Source organism: Aethalodelphis obliquidens, unplaced genomic scaffold, assembly GCF_003676395.1.
Source record: "Aethalodelphis obliquidens isolate GAN/ISIS:26980383/991018 unplaced genomic scaffold, ASM367639v1 scaffold27, whole genome shotgun sequence".
Taxonomy (NCBI): domain Eukaryota; kingdom Metazoa; phylum Chordata; class Mammalia; order Artiodactyla; family Delphinidae; genus Aethalodelphis; species Aethalodelphis obliquidens.
The window spans coordinates 7734331-7752940 of record NW_020837971.1 but is presented as its reverse complement, the minus strand read 5'-3'; the positions used below and the strand labels follow the sequence as shown (position 1 = coordinate 7752940).

At 44.9% G+C, this 18610-nt stretch overlaps 1 protein-coding gene across 10 annotated transcripts in view; it reads left to right on the top strand.

The window, feature by feature from the left end:
• Window positions 1–18610, top strand: part of ATXN7L1 (ataxin 7 like 1) — a 240750-nt gene that overhangs the window by 207049 nt on the left and 15091 nt on the right. For all 10 annotated transcript variants that reach the window (XM_027123871.1, XM_027123870.1, XM_027123867.1 and 7 more), the window contains 3 exons: window positions 725–807; window positions 1671–1927; window positions 16578–16773. In XM_027123871.1, the coding sequence (XP_026979672.1) occupies window positions 725–807; window positions 1671–1927; window positions 16578–16773 (536 nt within the window). The remainder of the gene's footprint in view (window positions 1–724; window positions 808–1670; window positions 1928–16577; window positions 16774–18610) is intronic.

The window sequence follows — 18610 nt, the reverse complement described above, 5'->3', positions numbered from 1 at the left end:
GTTCCCACCTGGAGCATCAGGCCTCAGTCCAGGGGCAGAGCGACTGTGACACTAACAGGCCCTGCCCTCTCTGCACCTTCAGGTTCAGCCCCAGTGTAAATCCCACACCTGCCCCTGCCCCTGCCTATATGTTCCTGAATCCGGGAAATGATTTTTCTGGCCAGCGAGGCTGCGTGGAAAGCCTCGTGCTGAGGACTTTGCAAAACATTGAGAGAGGCAGGTCACACGGACATGTCAAGGAATAATCTCCCCCTTAAATGGCTAAAACTATTAGGGAGGCAGGGCAGGAAGGGGTTGGTGATGTATTCTTGGAGCTACCCCAGGGGAAAAAGTGGCCCTCGGGCCTCAGGTGGTTCTCCCTGGTCTGCAGCCACCTCTGCCCAAAGGTACCGGGGGAATTGTTTGGAGTGAAAGTGTGAGAGCAACTGGCTCCTTTCCCTCCGCTGCCCACCCCCCACCCCCCATTCCCTTGTGCATTCCGATCCCTACCGCCTCCCGCTGGACTTGGGAATTCTTGGGTTCAGAGGGGAGCGCCATCTTCCCCCAGCGGTTCTGGAAGCATTTTAGCAGCCGGTTGGAAAAAAAAACAAACCAAAAAAAACAGATTGCCTGACAATGTCTCACTTGTTGGTGCAAATGTGCATTTTTTTAAAAATGTGGTCTTAATGCCAAATCCTATTTAGTCTCCTTTTTTCTTATATTTTTTGTTTGTTTCTTAAACCAGAGAGAGAATTTGACCCAAATAAACACTGTGGAGTATTGGATCCCGAGACAAAGAAACCTTGCACAAGATCCCTCACCTGCAAGGTATTTCTCTTTCCATAAAAAATACTTCCTGCTCTCGCTGGGGCCTTTGTCGAAATGTTTGCATGCCACTCTCTGCACACGGCAGGGTGTGGAGCCTCGACATGACCCCCAGCTGTTCTTTGTAAGGGAAATGCTTTCTTCTCTTCCATGGTAGCAGAGCGCCTGCCTCAAGCTGGCTGGCTTTTTAAGAAGGGAAAAAAAAAAAAAAAATAGGCTTCCCCTGTTACTTGTGAGGCCAGACAGTAAATTGTATTTATAGGCACTCACAGGCGGTTCTAAACCCTGCTACGTTTTAATGTATGCAGGAGCAGCGCGGCGGCGGTGGCAGCGCCCTGAAAGGCAGCCCCGGAGGGGAGGACGAGCCGCCGTGCCCCTGATCCAGCCACAGCGGGGTGGCCAGGGGACAGCTGACCCAAGGCGGCCGCCAGTGGGTGGCCCCCAGCCCCGTATTTCATACTGAACTGCCAGTGCCTCTTGGGATGGAGGCTGTGGCCCTCTCTGCTTGGTGGCTCTGTGTGTCTGGGCCAAAGCAAGCCTCCCACCTGCACCTGGATTAACTCCAGCACGCCCTCAGCGTTGCCTTTCATCAGAGAGGTTCTCATGGGTTCTGCGCTGAAGCTCGTCATCTTATGCCATTTTTTTGGAGGAAGCTTTGGCTTCTTAACGCCAGGAGCGTAGGGCACGGTTGCGTTTTGTGTGGTCTCTGCCTCTTCCCAGCCACAGAACAGGAGCTGTTGCCTTGAAGTTGACTTTTCAAGCACCTCTAAATTCCCATGAATTGCTGTTTCTGAAATGGAGGGCCTGGGGAAGCAGGTTTATGTGCTGATCAAAGAGGCTGTGCTTTCCGTCTCTCTTCTCCTTAGACTCACTCCCTAAGCCATCGGAGGGCAGTCCCAGGCCGGAAAAAGCAATTTGACCTCCTTCTGGCGGAACACAAAGCCAAGTCCCGGGAAAAAGAAGTTAAAGATAAAGAGCATCTCCTGACTTCGGCAAGGGAAGTACTTCCAAACCCATCCGGGCCAGCGCAGGACTCGCTGCCGGGATCTTCAGGGAGCTTGGGCCCAGAACCTAAAGTCGCGTCCCCTGCAAAATCCAGGCCACCTAACTCTGTGCTTCCTAGGTAAGTCCCACCTGGGCGATAGAAGCCTTGAGTCCGTGGTCAAGTGACCCTGCCTGGCTGGGTCGTATGTGGTCGGATCACGTGTGAAATGGGAGTCATTATCGTCCTACCTGGGGAGGTGGTTGTGAAGTGGAAAGGAGAGAATGGGCGTGAGGGGCTCAGCCCAGTGCCTGCCACGTAGCGTTCAGTGGATGTTACTGCTGTCACCGTTGTCATCCTCACCATGGTCATCGTTGCCGTGATTGTCATCCTCCATAGCAGACCTACATCCGACAGGATGTGTTTTCACGGCGTAAGAGTCAGCTAGAAATAAATAGCTGAAAGGATGACACTCAACCACCAGGCAACTTTCCGGTCACCTGAAAGTTTTTAGATTAGTTGAAGATTCCTGGAGCAGAGAGTGGGGGAAGCGTGGGGGGATGGGTAGTCAGCACAGCTTAGGAGCCCACTTGCCATGATATTTTGTGAATTTTTTCCACAACTCTCCAATGGTCAGGGTAAAGGGAAAATTGCCGTGACAGGGCTGTCTGTCCTTACGTTTCCCTCCATACCAAGAAAGCTGAGCCACCTCTTTGGGGTTTTATTTGGTCGTCCTGGACAGAAAGGAAAGAATAGAAAACAAAACCCACCTGGGGGAATTCCCTGGCAGTCCAGTGGTTAGGATTCCAAGCTTCCACTGCAGGGGGCACGGGTTCGATCCCTGCTCGGGGAGCTAAGATCCCACATGCCACGCAGCGTGGCCAAAAAAAAGAGAGAGGGAGAAAAAAATTCCACGTGGGTTGAAAATCCATGTGTGTGTGTTTTGACAGGCAGTGGAGTGCCATAATGAGCCACAGACCGATTTCCAGGTGATAGGACAGGTAACCCTCGTTCAAAAATATTTATTGAGTGCTTGCTCCATAAGCAAGGTGCTGTGTTAGGTACTCTCAGGCAGGGGCACAGAGATGAATGAAACTAGATCCTGCTTTTCAAGAATTTGGAGTTTAGGAGATGAGACTCAAATATCCGTAGCATCATGAAAAGAAAACATTAATAACACAATATAAGTGCAGATATTAGTATCCTCTGATGATTTTTGGTTTTTTTGGCTGCGTTGGGCCTTCTTTGCTGCACACGGGCTTTCTCTAGTTGCAACGAGCGGGGGCTACTCTTTGTTGCGGTGCACGGGCGTCTCATTGCGGTGGCTTCTCTTGTTGCGGAGCACGGGCTCTAGGCGCACAGGCTTCAGTAGTTGTGGCACGCAGGCTCAGTAGTTGTGGCTCATGGGCTCTAGAGCACAGGCTCAGTAGTTGTGGTGCACGGGCTTAGTTGCTCTGCAGCATGTAGGATCTTCCTGGACCAGGGCTCGAACCCGTGTCTCCTGCATTGGCAGGCAGATTCTTAACAACTGCGCCACCAGGGAAGTCCCCTCTGATGATTTTTAATGCATACACTGTGAGTCTCAAAGAGTAATTGTCCAGTCAGCAAGTAGGCATTAAGAGAATATAGTTACAAAAGAAGGGGAAGGAATTTATTTTTAAAGCAAAGCAAATATTTGATGACAGTTGTTACTAACCTACCAGGATCTCTCATGCCTTACACTTGGTGCAAGCCTGACCAGTTTGGCAGCTGGAGCCCCTCTCTTGGAATCACCAAGCTCAGCCTCAGGCATCTGGGGGGATGGAGTCAGACGGAGTCAGATGGAGTCACCACCCACACATCTCCATCATCATAACCATTGTCGGGTCGTTGTCCTCATCCGTTTACTTGCCACTGTCCTTGCCACCCCTCATTTTCCAAAATCGTTTTATAATTTCTCACTGTAATGCCAGATGTTGGTGAAGGATACTACCCTTGGGGACACAGTTCTGCTCCAAACTTCTGGAAGGGGCTTCAATTCTATATACAGTAGCTTTCAAACTTCTTGGTGGCGATGGAACTTTTTTGTTCCCACAGAACCTTACATGGTACCCGATATAAAAGCAGACCTGCCTCCACCTGAAGCCCGCTCAGCCCTGCTCTCATCGCACGTGTACCCAGGACCCACTGTCCCCCAGCCCATCCAAGGGATCACCTCAGCTTCTCCAAGGACTCCAGGGAACCCCAGTTTGAAAACTCTTTTAGTATACATTTCTCCATCGATTTTGACTGATGCAGGCACTCAGCACCCAAGCAGTGGTACCTGGCTTAACAGAGAAGCTGGGGGCAGCCGTTAAAAAATGAAACAGGCAACAGTGGAGCCTTAAGAGCTGCTTCTTTCTGTTCCTTTTTTGGTTTAATTTTCAGGGGAATGTTTGTCAATAGAGAAATGCCAGGTGTTTATGTTCTTTTAGGGAAATAGAAGAAAGAGAGAGGGTGAGGTTAATCGGCAGAAAAGAATGTCTCTGAAGGAAAAGGGGAGGCCAAGGAGCACATTACAAATGTTGGTAAGAGAATAATTTTTGAGGACGCTTTCAAGGCACCGGAAAACTCAGGGGTGAACTCTGTTCCACAGTTAGTGGGAAATAACGTCCTTTTTCAGTTGTTTTAGGTTCACATGAGACCCCATGCCGTCAGAGATCGAAAAAGCATGATCAGGGCTTCCCTGGTGGTGCAGTGGTTGAGAGTCCGCCTGCCGATGCAGGGGACGCGGGTTCGTGCCCCGGTCTGGGAGGATCCCACATGCCGGTCTGGGAAGATCCCACGTGCCACGGAGCGGCTGGGCCCGTGAGCCATGGCCGCTGAGTCTGTGTGTCCGGAGCCTGTGCTCCGCAACGGGAGAGGCCACAACAGTGGCCTTTTTTTGCGTACCGCAAAAAAAAAAAAAAAGAAAAGAAAAAAGAAAAACCATGATCAGAAGTAAACATACCCACATAAGACTTAAAGCAGTTATTTCCCTCATATTAATGATGTAAATATAATAGATGTTTCAGTCACACTCATTATCTATAATTGGCCAAAAAAAAAAATTGTCACACGTGAATGGAATTATGGTTATCCCTTCCCAATCGTGAATTTCTCTTGTAGGAAATGCTAACAGCGTGTGAATTTATATCTTAAATATCATTTTGGTAACCTTGAAAATATTCCAGTTGCCATATTTTTGCGTTGCAACCCATCCTTGTCAGGGGTTCCTAAAAGAGGGACTTGGGTCTAGGATTGGAAAAGTGAAAGTTAGCTAGCAAGGGTTGGAACAGGATTGGAAGTGCAAGGCTCAACTCCTTGTCTGCTAACTAGATGAACATGGCCATGTCTCTCAGCCTCTCTGGCCTCAAATTGCTCAACTGTCAAACAGAGCTAAGGAGAATTAAGTGAGATAAAATACCAAGCTCATCATAAGCACTCAGTTCATGGTAGCTGGTAGTAGGGGGCAGTGGTAGTCAATGGGAAAGCAATGGGAGCCTCAGTGCTACCTGATTTCCATTCACCTGTCCTCCTGGCCTCTGTCCTTCAACCTGGGGCCCCTTGGATAACATAGCAGTATGCTCTGTTTCTTTGCCCCCAACTCTAAGGAAACACATTATTTGCCCCACAGAGCCCAAGGGCTATGAATGACCAGGCCAACCAAAGCCATCAGGACTCTGTTGGAAAGGCGCGGGGGTTCGGGGAAGGGGGGCAGCAGAGGGAGGAAGGGTCAGCTGTGGAGGTCAGTGCTGCCAAGATCTGGGCACATTCCCCTCTGTCTCATAGATGCTCACACATCTCCCCTTAAAGTATAAAATGGCAAATGCCAATGAATCTAAGACTGACAAGGGCAGCAGGGAAAGAGGCAGAAGGTCCTAGATACCTGAAAAAGGGCAGAGGTGCGTCTGGAGTGAAAGCTACTTTATTACATAGAGTAATCGCCAAAGTGGAAGCCATTTCTCTCTTTGACTTATGTTTGTTCCTGGGCTTTTCCTACTCATTTCTCAACAGGGGGGCCTTTGAAGTCAAGCAGACAGGGCCCAGTCTCATTTCCACTTTTTATTAGCTGGGCAACCAATGTCCTCATCTGAGAAGTGTAGGTCATAGTTACGCACACCTAAGGCAGTGGGTAGCTCCAATGAGAAAAGGTGTGTGACGTGCCTACATGCGGTAAGGACTCAGTTAAGGTCAGTTGTTTTGCTCGTGCTTCCTCAAAGTGGTGGGGGTTAGGGGACTTTAAGTTTCTCTGGGTGTAACTGGACAGGGACCATCATCACATGCACTGTCTTTAGACCAGACTGGTAAGTGGAGGGGTGAGGGGTAATGTAATGCTGAGGAAGAAAGGTTGGACGGCAGCTTAACACTTGCGAGACTTTTCCCACACTTTCTCATGGCCAGTTGCCCAATTCCCCATCATCCTCTCCAAGCCTTGGCTTTTTTGAGACGCAAGCTGGTCCCAGCGCACTCCATCCCTCCAGGTTCCACCCTGGAGGGCAGTGATCAGAGCTGGGAGGAGGTCTTGAAAGCATCCGCCGTTCCGTCATCGCCAGGAGGGTGCCCACGTCCTGAGTGACACAAGTCTAAAAACGAGGAGATCCAGGGCTCCTTCCCGTTGTGCACATGCACACGTGTGCCCAGCGTCCTTCCTTCATGTTTCTGTCTTGGTTCTCAGAGCTGATTCTGCTCTGCAGCTCGCAGGTTTCATGCTCAGCTTTACTCTCCGCGATTCTCCTCCCCTCGTCTCCTCTCTTTTGTCTGGCAACTGGAACTTACTATTGAGTGTTTCAACTGTTCTAAGATTTTTTTTTTTCTTAACGAAACTTCTTTTTTTTAAATCAACATAGTATAGACACATAGTTCAAAAACTAAATAGTACTAAAAGGGTTAGAGTGAAAAACAGTAGTTCCTACCATCCTGGAACTCTGTTGACCCTCTCTGTGTTGGAGCATCTGTTTCCTGTATCCCTTTGCCACCTTCTCTCTTGGTTTGCTCCTTTATTTGATGGAGTATCTTCTCCATTAGCTTCCTGTGAAAAGGGACATGGGAGGTCAATTTTTAGAATCCTTATACACCTGAAAATGTTTTTATTCTACCCTCACACTTAATTGATCATCTCTCTGAGTATATAACTGGATTGAGAATTATTTCCCTACAGAAGATTGAAGACAATTTTTCCATTGGCTTCTGGCATCGAAGGTTTTTATTGAGGAGTTTCATAACATTCTGATTCCATTTTTAATTGCTGAAGCATGGGGCTCTGAAATTTCCCAGGGATCCCCCTTGATGTAGGTCTTTTTTCATTCATTGTTCTAGGTACTCAGTAGATCCTTTCAACCTGGAAACACCTGTTTCTGGGATATTTTCCCATGTTACATGCTAAATCGTTTTCTCCCACTATGTCTTTATTCTCTTTCTTAACCTCCTGTTAGTTGGATGTTGGATCATTTGCTCTGACCTCTTCATCCTCTTACCTCCTTTCTCCTGTTGTCTCTCAATCTCTTGTTCCACTTTCTAAAAGATTTTTTTACTTTACTCTTCAAAACTGTATATTAAATAGTTTACGATTTACTTGTTAAATTTTAGGATCTGGTTCTTTTTATCGGCATGCGGGATCTTAGTTCCCCAACCAGGGATCAAACCCACACCCCCTGCAGTGGAAGGGCAGAGTCTTAACCACCGGATCTCCAGGGAAGCCCCTCCTCTTTTCTTCCTTTCTCTTCATTTCCCCCAAGTTCGTTTCATATATGTGTTCATGTGTTTGATGTTTGGTTGGTCAGCTCATGTTGGAGGTGTTCCAGGAATGTTTGGTTGTCTCTAACCATTCATATTTAAAAGAGAGGCTCTAACAGCCTCATTGGAGGTCTATGTGGGACTATCAACCAAAAGGTCATCATGTCACCAGTCAGCCTTTTGTTGGAATATTCCCAAAGGCAAGCTGTGGAAGCCTTTTCTCCGGGGTCATTCAGTTTCCTGAGGGAAGAACCCTGCCTGCTGATGTACCTGGTAATAGGCATTCCGGCAGTGCCAACTAAGGATCTGACCAGGGACAGCCCACAGTCCTCCTGTTTTTAGCCCTGTGCCCCCTCCTGGTCTCTGCTGAGCCTGGGGGCCCCACGTCTAGAGTCTCTCTGGTTCAGTTTCTCTTTTTGAGGGTTGATTGGAGAGCGAGGGGGCTGGCAGGGGCAATGGTAAGTCATGTGACCGTGTGAGGTAGCAGTGATGACCTGCGGGTCCAGCGACAGAATATTGAGCCTTTCAGCTCTCTCGCTATGTTTAGTCCTCACCTCACCCATGACTTGTGCAGCTCTAGCTGCTCCAGGTGCCCTGCTTCTCAAGGTTCTGTGGTAGGTCAGCTCCTTTCCCATCAGTTAACACTCTGCAGCCACAGTCTGTCTTCTAAAAATAGGTTAAAATCTCTTGTTCACACTTGTTGGGACACTTCAGGTGCAAGTAGCAGAAAATCTTGCTTACTAACCACTTCAATAATTAGGAAATTTCTTACCACTGGTGACAAGAAGTCCAGAGGTGAAAGAGTACCAGTCCCCAAAGATCAGGGGTTGGCTCTCCTTTTTTGTTTTTTGTTTTGTAACCTAGTTTGTTTTTTTTTCTTTATTGGAGTATAATTGCTTTACAATGGTGTGTTAGTTTCTGCTTTATAACAAAGTGAATCAGTTATACATATACATATATCCCCATATCTCTTCCCTCTTGCATCTGCCTCCCTCCCACCCTCCCTATCCCACCCCTCTAGGTGGTCACAAAGCACCGAGCTGATCGCCCTGTGCTATGCGGCTGCTTCCCACTAGCTATCTGTTTTACATTTGGCAGTGTATACATGTCCATGCCACTCTCTCACTTTGTCACAGCTTACCCTTCCCCTTCCCCATATCCTCAAGTCCATTCTCTAGTAGGTCTGCGTCTTTATTCCCGTCTTGCCCCTAGGTTCTTCATGACCATTTTTTTCCCCCTTAAATTCCATATATATGTGTTAGCATACGGTATTTGTTTTTCTCTTTCTGACTTACTTCACTCTGTATGACAGTCTCTAGGTCCGTTCACCTCACTACAAATAAATCAATTTCGTTTCTTTTTATGGCTGAGTAATATTCCATTGTATATATGTGCCACATCTTCTTTATCCATTCATCTGTTGATAGACACTTAGGTTGCTTCCATGTCCTGGCTGTTGTAAATAGAGCTGCAATGAACAATGTGGTACATGACTCTTTTTGAATTATGGTTTTCTCAGGGTATATGCCAAGTAGTGGGATTGCTGGGTTTTATGGTAGTTCTATTTTTAGTTTTTTGAGGGACCTCCATACTGTTCTCCATAATGGCTGTATCAATTTACATTCCCACCAACAGTGCAAGAGGGTTCCCTTTTCTCCACACCCTCTCCAGCATTTATCGTTTGTATATTTTTTGATGATGGCCATTCTGACCGGTGTGAGATGATATCTCATTGTAGTTTTGATTTGCATTTCTCTAATGATTAGTGATGTTGAGCATTCTTTCATGTGTTTGTTGGCAATCTGTATATCTTCTTTGGAGAAATGTCTATTTAGGTCTTCTGCCCACTTTTGGATTGGTTTGTTTGTTTCTTTGATATTGAGCTGCATGAGCTGCTTGTAAATTTTGGAGATTAATCCTTTGTCAGTTGCTTCATTTGCAAATATTTTCTCCCATTCTGAGGGTTGTATTTTCATCTTGTTTATGGTTTCCTTTACTGTGCAAAAGCTTTTAAGTTTCATTAGGTCCCATTTGTTTATTTTTGTTTTTATTTCCATTTCTCTAGGAGGTGGGTCAAAAAAGATCTTGCTGTGATTTATGTCATGGAGTGTTCTGCCTGTGTTTTCCTCTAAGAGTTTAATGGTGTCTGGCCTTACATTTAGGTCTTTAATCCATTTTGAGTTTATTTTTGTGTATGGTATTAGGGAGTGTTCTCATTTCATTCTTTTACATGTAGCTGTCCAGTTTTCCCAGCACCACTTATTGAAGAGGCTGTCTTTTCTCCACTGTATATTCTTGCCTCCTCTATCAAAAATAAGGTGAGGGCTTCCTTGGTGGCGCAGTGGCTGAGAGTCCGCCTGCCGATGCAGGGGACACGGGTTTGTGCCCCGGTCCGGGAAGATCCCACATGCCGCAGAGCGGCTGGGTCCGTGAGCCATGGCTGCTGAGCCTGTGTGTCTGCAACGGGAGAGGCCCGTGTACTGCAAAAAAATAAATAAATAAAATAAGGTGACAGTATGTCCATGGGTTTATCTCTGGGCTTTCTATCCTGTTCCATTGATCTATATTTCTGATTTTGTGCCAGTACCATACTGTCTTTATTACTGTAGCTTTGTAGTATAGCCTGAAGTCAGGGAGCCTGATTCCTCCAGCTCTGTTTTTCTTTCTCAAGATTGCTTTGGCTATTCGGTGTCTTTTATGTTTCCATACAAATTGTGAGATTTTTTTGTTCTAGTTCTGTGAAAAATGCTAGTGGTAGCTTGATAGGGATTGCACTGAATCTGTAGATTGCTTTGGGTAGTAGAGTCATTTTCACAATGTTGATTCTTCCAATCCAAGAACATGGTATATCTCTCCATGTGTTGGTATGATCTTTAATTTCTTTCATCAGTGTCTTATAATTTGCTGCATACAGGTCTTTTTTCTCCTTAGGTACGTTTATTCCTAGATATTTTATTCTTTTTGTTGCAGTGGTAAATGGGAGTGTTTTCTTAATTTCACTTTCAGAGTTTTCATCATTAGTGTACAGGAATGCAAGAGATTTCTGTGCATTAATTTTGTATCCTGCTACTTTACCAAATTCATTGATTAGCTCTAGTAGTTTTCTGGTAGCATCTTTAGGATTCTCTATGTATAGTATCATGCCATCTGCAAACAGTGACAGCTTTACTTCTCTTTTTCCGATTTGGATTCCTTTTATTTCTTTTTCTTCTCTGATTGCTGTGGCTAAAACTTCCAAAACTATGTTGACTAATAGTGGTGAGAGTGGGCAACCTTGTCTTGTTCCTGATCTTGGTGGAAATGGTTTCAGTTTTTCACCATTGAGGATGATGTTGGCAGTGGGTTTGTCATATGTGGCCTTTATTATGTTGAGGTAAGTTCCCTCTCTGTCTACTTTCTGGAGGGTTTTTATCATAAATGGGTGTTGAATTTTGTCGAAAGCTTTCTCTGCATCTATTGAGATGATCATATGGTTTTTCTCCTTCAGTTTGTTAATATGGTGTATCACATTGATTGATTTGCATATATTGAAGAATCCTTGCATTCCTGGGATAAACCCCACTTGATCATGGTGTATGATCCTTTTAATGTGCTGTTGGATTCTGTTTGCCAGTATTTTGTTGAGGATTTTTGCATCAATGTTCATCAGTGATACTGGCCTGTAGTTTTCTTTCTTTGTGACATCTTTGTCTGGTTTGGTATGAGGGTGATGGTGGCCTCATAGAATGAGTTTGGGAGTGTTCCTCCCTCTGCTATATTTTGGAAGAGTTTGAGAAAGAGAGGTGTTAGCTCTTCTCTAAATGTTTGATAGAATTTGCCTGTGAAGCCATCTGGCCTTGGGCTTTTGTTTGTTGGAAGATTTTTAATCACAGTTTCAATTTCTTTGCTTGTGATTGGTCTGTTCATATTTTCTATTTCTTTCTGGTTCAGTCTCGGAAGGTTGTGCATTTCTAAGAATTTATCCATTTCTTCCAGGTTGTCCATTTTATTGGCATATGGTTGCTTGTAGTAATCTCTCATGATCCTTTGTATTTCTGCAGTGTCAGTTGTTACTTCTTTTTGATTTCTATATTTATTGATTTGAGTCTTCTCCCTTTTTTTCTTGATGAGTCTGGCTAATGGTTTATCAATTTTGTTTATCTTCTCAAAGAACCAGCTTTTAGTTTTATTGATTTTTGCTATAGTTTCCTTCATTTCTTTTTCATTTATTTCTGATCTGATCTTTATGATTTCTTTCTGGCTCTCCTTCTGTGGCTTTCTTTTATTCCACCCTCATAGATCTTTTGGCTTCATCTTCAACGTCATTAGCTAGATGGCTACAGCACTTCCAGAAGAAAAAGGTGCAGATGAAGGTGGAGACCACCTTTTCCTTGTGTCTCTTTTTTTTTTTTTAATAGCTGTCCTAGTGGGTGTGAAGTGGTAACTCATTGTGATTTTGATTTGCATTTCCCTAATGACTGATGATGTTGAACATCTTTTCATGTGATTGCTGGTACCATTTATATATCTTTTCTGAGAAATGTCTATTCAAGTTCTTTGCTCATTTAAAAAAAATTTTTTTTTGATAAATTTATTTATTTATGGCTGTGTTGGGTCTTCGTTGATGGCCACAGGCTTTCTCTAGTTGCAGAGAGCAAGGGCTACTCTTCACTGAAGTGCATGGGCTTCTCATTGCAGTGGCTTCTCTTGTTGTGGAGCACAGGCTCTAGGCGTGCAGACTCAGTAGTTGTGGCACACGGGCTTACTTGCTTCACGGCATGTGGGATCTTCCCGGACCAGGGATCGAACCCATGTCCCCAGCACTGGCAGGCAGATTCTTAACCACTGTGCCACAAGGGAAGTCCCTAAATTTATTTTTTATTGAAGTATAGTTGAATTACAATGTTGTGTTAATAACAGCAAAGTGACTCAGTTATACATATATATACATTTTTTTCATATTCTTTTTCATTATGGTTTATCACAGGATATTGATATTCCTTATGCTATACAGTAAGGTCCTTTGCCCATTATTTTTTAATTTTTAAAAATTTTTTGGCCACACTGTGCGTCTTGCGGGATCTTAGTTCCCTGACCAAGGATCGACCCCAGGCCCCTGCAGTGAAGGTGAGGAGTGTTAATGACTGGACTGCCAGGGAATTCCCTCCTTGTGTCTCTTTTTAAAAGTGAGAAAAATCTTTGCAAAAGCCACCCCCCCCATCGCAAAAAAAAATACATTTTCTTTTATTTCTCATGCACTTTCCCAAACCAATCATTAACGAGATGAATGAGATTCCCATTATTACTTAAGGGGTTAAATGGAGACTAGGATGTCATCACCATGATGATCACCACAGTTCTGTTGATCTCTTTGTTTTTCAGAGCTAATGCCTTTTTTATCCCTTTACTATGATTTTAGTATTTTGGGATTGAGGAGATAAATGTGTTCAATCCCTCTGCCCCATTTAACAGTAAATTCTTCAGCCACTTTCTTGCACATACCTGTACTCCTAGCTCACTTTCTTTTATTTTTCTTTCTTTTTGTTATGAATATTTCCCCATGTACAGAAAAATAGAATAGTATAATGAACACCTGCATACCTAGTTTTAACAGTTTTAATATTTTGCCACTGTGTTGACTTCATCTACATTCTTTTTCGTTTTTTATAAATTTATTTATTTTTTTTATTTTTGGCTGCATTGGGTTTTCGTTGCTGCACACGTGCTCTCTCTAGTTGCAGCGAGCGGGGGCTACTCTTTGTTGTGGTGCGCGGGCTTCTCATTGTGGTGGCTTCTCTTGTTGCAGAGCACGGGCTCTAGGTGCACGGGCTTCAGTAGTTGTGGCACGCAGGCTCTAGAGCACAGGCTCAGTAGTTGGGGCACACAGGCTTAGTTGCTCTGCGGCATGTGGGATCTTCCTGGACCAGGGCTCGAACCCGTGTCCCCTGCATTGGCAGGTGGATTCTTAACCACTGTGCCACCAGGGAAGCCCCATCTACATTTTTTGATCTGTTTTGAAGTAAATTGCAGATATCTTGGCATTTCACCCTAAATTTTCAAATGCATCTTTGGAAGGTAAAGGTCTTCTCCTTTATAACTATGATACTAGTATCACACAACAAAATCCGGCTTTTATCTCCCGCAGGATAGGGAGGTCCTAATATGGTGGGGAAAGCTTCAAAAAGAGTCTACCAGAAAGTATGGGAACAACTTAAATGTCCATCAATAGAGTAGTTAAATAAGTTACAATATGTCCATACTATGGAATACTATACTGGGGAATATTAAAATGATGATAGATTTCTATACATGGAAAGATTTCTGCAACATCACTAAGTTAAAAAAAAAAAGCATAATAGTATGTACAATGTGATCCAGTTCTTACGCTACTAAATGTAAAATAGATAGCTGGTGGGAAGCAGCCGCATAGCACAGGGAGATCAGCTCGGTGCTTTGTGACCACCTAGAGGGGTGGGATAGGGAGGGTGGGAGGGAGGGAGATGCAAGAGGGAGGAGATATGGGGATATATGTATATGTATAGCTGATTCACTTTGTTATAAACAGAAACTAACACACCATTGTAAAGCAATTATACTCCAATAAAGATGTTTAAAAAAAAATGCACGTGCCTGTTCGCACAGTAAAGAGGTCTGGAAGGATATAAATCAAAATGGAAGTAACACTTGATCTTGAGTGGCAGGTTTACGAATGCTGTTTTCTTTCTTTATATGTTTTGATGTTATCAAAATTGGTTTACCGTTTGGGTCTTCAGCTGTAAACAGGCAACAGTGCTGTTGTCCCTTCTGACACAGGAGAGTAGGGAATGCACCTGGGAGTTGTGTTTTCTGGACTATAGACTTTTAACATGTAGAATGAATGGCATCTTTGTTTTCATAAGGTTGGAAAGTGATAGTCCATAATAAATTATCATACCAACAGAGTTGGTATAATTACACGGGAAAACTACCTGTGGCCTTGTTTGTGGCGTTTTATGGGGTTTTTTTATTTGTAGCATTGTATGCATACATGAAATTTACTATTTTAATTTCTAAGTGTACAGTTTAGTGGCATTAAGTACATTCACGTTGTGGTGCAACCATCACCACCAGCCGTTTCCAGAACTTTTTCATCATCCGGTACTGGAGCTCTGTACCATTAAATACTAACTCCCTGTTCCCAGCGCCTCGTGACCACTGTTCTACTTTTTGTCCCTGTGAATTTGACTACTCTAGGTACCTCGTACAAGCAGTGTCATACAGTAATTGTCCTTTGTGACGGGCTTAGTTCACTTAGCATCATGCCCCCAAGGTTCATCCATGTTGTAGCAGGTGTCAGAATTTCCTTTCTTTTCTTTGTTTTTTTTAAAGGAACATTTATTTATTTAGTTATTTTTGGCTGTGTTGGGTCTTTGTTGCTGCGCGCGGGCTTTCTCTAGTTGCAGCAAGTGGGGGCTACTCTTCAGTGCTGTGCGCGGGCTTCTCATTGCAGTGGCTTCTCTTGTTGTGGAGCATGGGCTTTAGGCGCACGGGCTTCAGTAGTTGTGGCTTGTGGGCTCAGTAGTTGTGGCTCATGGGCTCTAGAGTGCAGGCTCAGTAATTGTGGCGCATGGGCTTAGTTGCTCTGTGGCATATGGGATCTTCCCGGACCAGGGATTGAACCCTTGTTCCCTGCATTGGCAGGCGGATTCTTAACCACTGCACCACCAGGGAAGTCCAGAATTTCCTTTCTTTTTAAGACTCAATATTCCATTGGGTGGATATATGGTATGGTAACAATTTCATAAAGCCATAGTTTAGTATCTGTTTGTAGAGCTGTCTTGTTTATCCATTCATCTGTTGATGGACATTGGGGTTGTTTCTACCTTTGTGGCTTTGTTTTTACACGACTCTGCTTTGGGGATCTGGTTTGAACTCAGGAATTTGACACCTAGAAAGATTTCAAAACAACAAAGAATCCAGGGTGAAAATGAGGGAGAAGGGAGACGCATGAGTAAAAGCTGCTTCGTGTTGCTTGAAGGGGCAGCTTTCAAAGCAGAGCACAGAAAACCTTTTTGTTTATTTATTTATTATTATTTTTTTAAGATCCTGATTTTTTTTTCTCCAGATCTTCTTTTTCACCCAATCTTTCTCCCTGGTCAATCACCTCATGAAAGTGGAGAGCAGTAAAAACAACAAACAACTAGCTTCGACCGTTCTTCTAACTCTTCTCCTGAGGTGTATGTTTCGTTTTGCTCTTTGCTGCTCAGGAAGCATTAGTGCCACGTCTTACTGCGACTGATGCTGCTTTTCTATAAGCTTAGCCATAATTGAGATGAGATCTGTTGGATTGTTTATACGCATAGAATTCATTCATTCCTTCATTGAGAAACATATTTCTTCAACGCCTACTGTTGAGTCAGTCATGCCAGCCTGTGGGTCTAGAGGCTTGTCAAAAATTAAACGGAAACAATCATCCTCAGAAGACACAATTAAACTGCATGTGGTTTGATATATTAAGAAACAGGCTTGGCTGTGGGGAAAGGAACTTGTGGCCCCATGGCTGGGACAAACCATTTTTTCATGTCGGTATGGTAACAATTTCATAAAGCCATCGTTTAGTAGCTGTGTGTGTAGGGCTGTCTTTTGTCATCACTGATATTTTGTTGATTGATTTGAACTTATTTATCTGGTTGATCTTCCCATCAGGTCCACTTTCAAAGAGAAGCAACTGCAGGGCAAGTACAAATTACTTACATGCAAATGAATGAATAGTTGTAAGTGAATTCTAGAAGATTAGTTTTAAGTTAAATTAACTCTTTGTCACATTGGCTTCTATTTTTGTAGTTTCTATTCCTCTTACACTGTTGGAGTTGTCCCTGACGCCCAAATTCAAGCAGGGCAGAGCCTCAGCTCCAACCTGTAGAGAGCTGGTCGCTGCTCACCCTCTCAGCCTGAATTTTCCCCTTGTGCAGATTTGCCATTGATCCGCCTTCCTTAATGTATCTGGAAGGCTGACTGGTCTGCCTTCCGAGCTCCATGAAACTGGGTGGATCTTGTTCCCTCGGAAAAGTTGATTCTGTTTGCTCTCTCTTGCCCTTAGACCATCATCTGCAAATAGCATAAGCAGCAGTACATCTTCAAATCACAGTGGCTACACCCCGGAACCCCCTCTACCCCCAGTTGGAGGTGACCTCGCCAGCCGACTGTCAAGTGATGAAGGGGAGATGGACGGAGCCGACGAATCCGAGAAGTTATTAGACTGTCATTTCTCCACCCACCACCCCAGACCTCTTGCGGTAGGCCTCCTTCTGTTTCCATCCAGGCGTTGTTTCCCCCTGTGCTTTGCAGTATCTAGGTGACTGTGTCCTACAATGGCATCCTTCCTAAGGAGAGGCCTCCGGGACAGTGTTTTACGAAAGGGCTTCCCCTGAGGTTGAATGATTACCTTAGAAATCCCCTCTGAAAATCACAGAAGGAAAGGTAAGGGCTCCCAGCTGATTTTAATCCTTTAAACACCTGAGTATTTGTGGTCCACCTGGAAGCGATAATGCTTGAGAAACGGTGTTTATAGAAGAGCACGGGGAACTGACCTTCCTGCCTTGCCCGTCCACGGGGAGCCTCTGATTTCAAGAGTTAGTCTAGCTCACCTGCCTTGGAAACTGTCTCTGAGCAGTGTTCCAGGTGCCAGTCCTGGCTGGTTTGCTCCCCTGTTGGTTCTGAGTTTTATTGTTATTAGTAGGTGTGACGATATGGCACCAGAACTGAGTGTGTGTGTGTGTGTGTGTGTGTGTGTGTGTGTGTGTGTGTGTGTGTGTGTGTGTGCAGGAAAGAAGGAAGCATTTCATGTCCGCGTGATTGTTGATTAACGAAAAGGTCAGTTTCTTCCCAGTTCCTTGAAAGAATCCACTTTAACAATTCAGAAGGTCATGGAAATCGAGGTGGGTGGTATAAGGAGGCATGAGCTGGAGGCTTGTTTGTGTTTGCCCTACGAGCACTTAAGAAGGGACTGCCTGGTGCTTCCATCACAGAGCCGAATTCAGGGAGGCTGGGAACGTTGGACCCCACAGCCGGTTTGCTCTGTTCCCAGCTTCAGCCCTGCAAGATTAGCTTTGACTGTCCCAAGATGGCATGAACTGTGTAGGTGAAATCAACCGTGCATCACGATAGAGTGAGTCCCTCCTCCCTTCTATCAGCATGATGAATGAAGGCCAAATTCACTTCCTGTTTCTGGGGAGGACGGTGACCTGTACTTCACCAACAGCCTGAGACTTTGCCTCTTGGCTAGTACAAAAATAGGGGCAGTCAGGAATGCTTCTGACGGCCAGTAATAGAAAACAACTCATACAGTGTGTGCACTTCGGTCATTTACTTGTCTCATATAACAAGGAGTCTAGAGGTGAGAGCTCCCAGGCTTGGTTCAGCATCTCCTCAATGTCCTGCTGCTGAGGGAGAATCTCTGCAACCCTCTTTGCCTTTCACGCACAGTCTGGATGTGTCAGCTCGAGCTCCAATATCACATCCTCACCCAGTAGCACTCTACAAAGCGGGGAAAGGGACAAACAGAAAGGGAGTCTGCTTCTAAGATGCTATCTTATGTCATTTCTTAGGGAAGAAAAATCTTCCTATGAGCACCCCCAGCAGACCTTCCCTTCCATCAACCAGAAGTAGGTCATGTGCCCAGCCCTATACCAATCAGTGGCAGAGAGGATAGGATTGTAGTAGCACAGAATGAAACCTGCCGTGATTTCATCCCAGAGTTCTGGGAAGAGACCTACCTTCCCTGCTCACTGTGTGGTTCTGTTAGCAAGGAAAAGGCAGGGAGAGCTGGGGGGGGGGCGGGGGGGGGGTGGGTAGCAGTTGATGAACTTGGCAACCAGTAGGGTCTGCCACAGTGGCCAGTGCAGCGAGGATCACCAGCCCTACCTGGGGCATCATAGGCGACCAAGGACAGGAGCCTCTGGGGCACTGAGCGTTGCATGTGTGTTGAATTAGAGACATAGGTAGCACAGACAGTAAGAGGCCTCCAGCTTCCAAGTCTGAAAGGGAGACAGGGCTGTCTACCAGAAGGCCAGACTCTGGAGCACATCAAGATCTTTGTCCAAATGACAAGCTGCCAGGCTACAGTGGATTAGC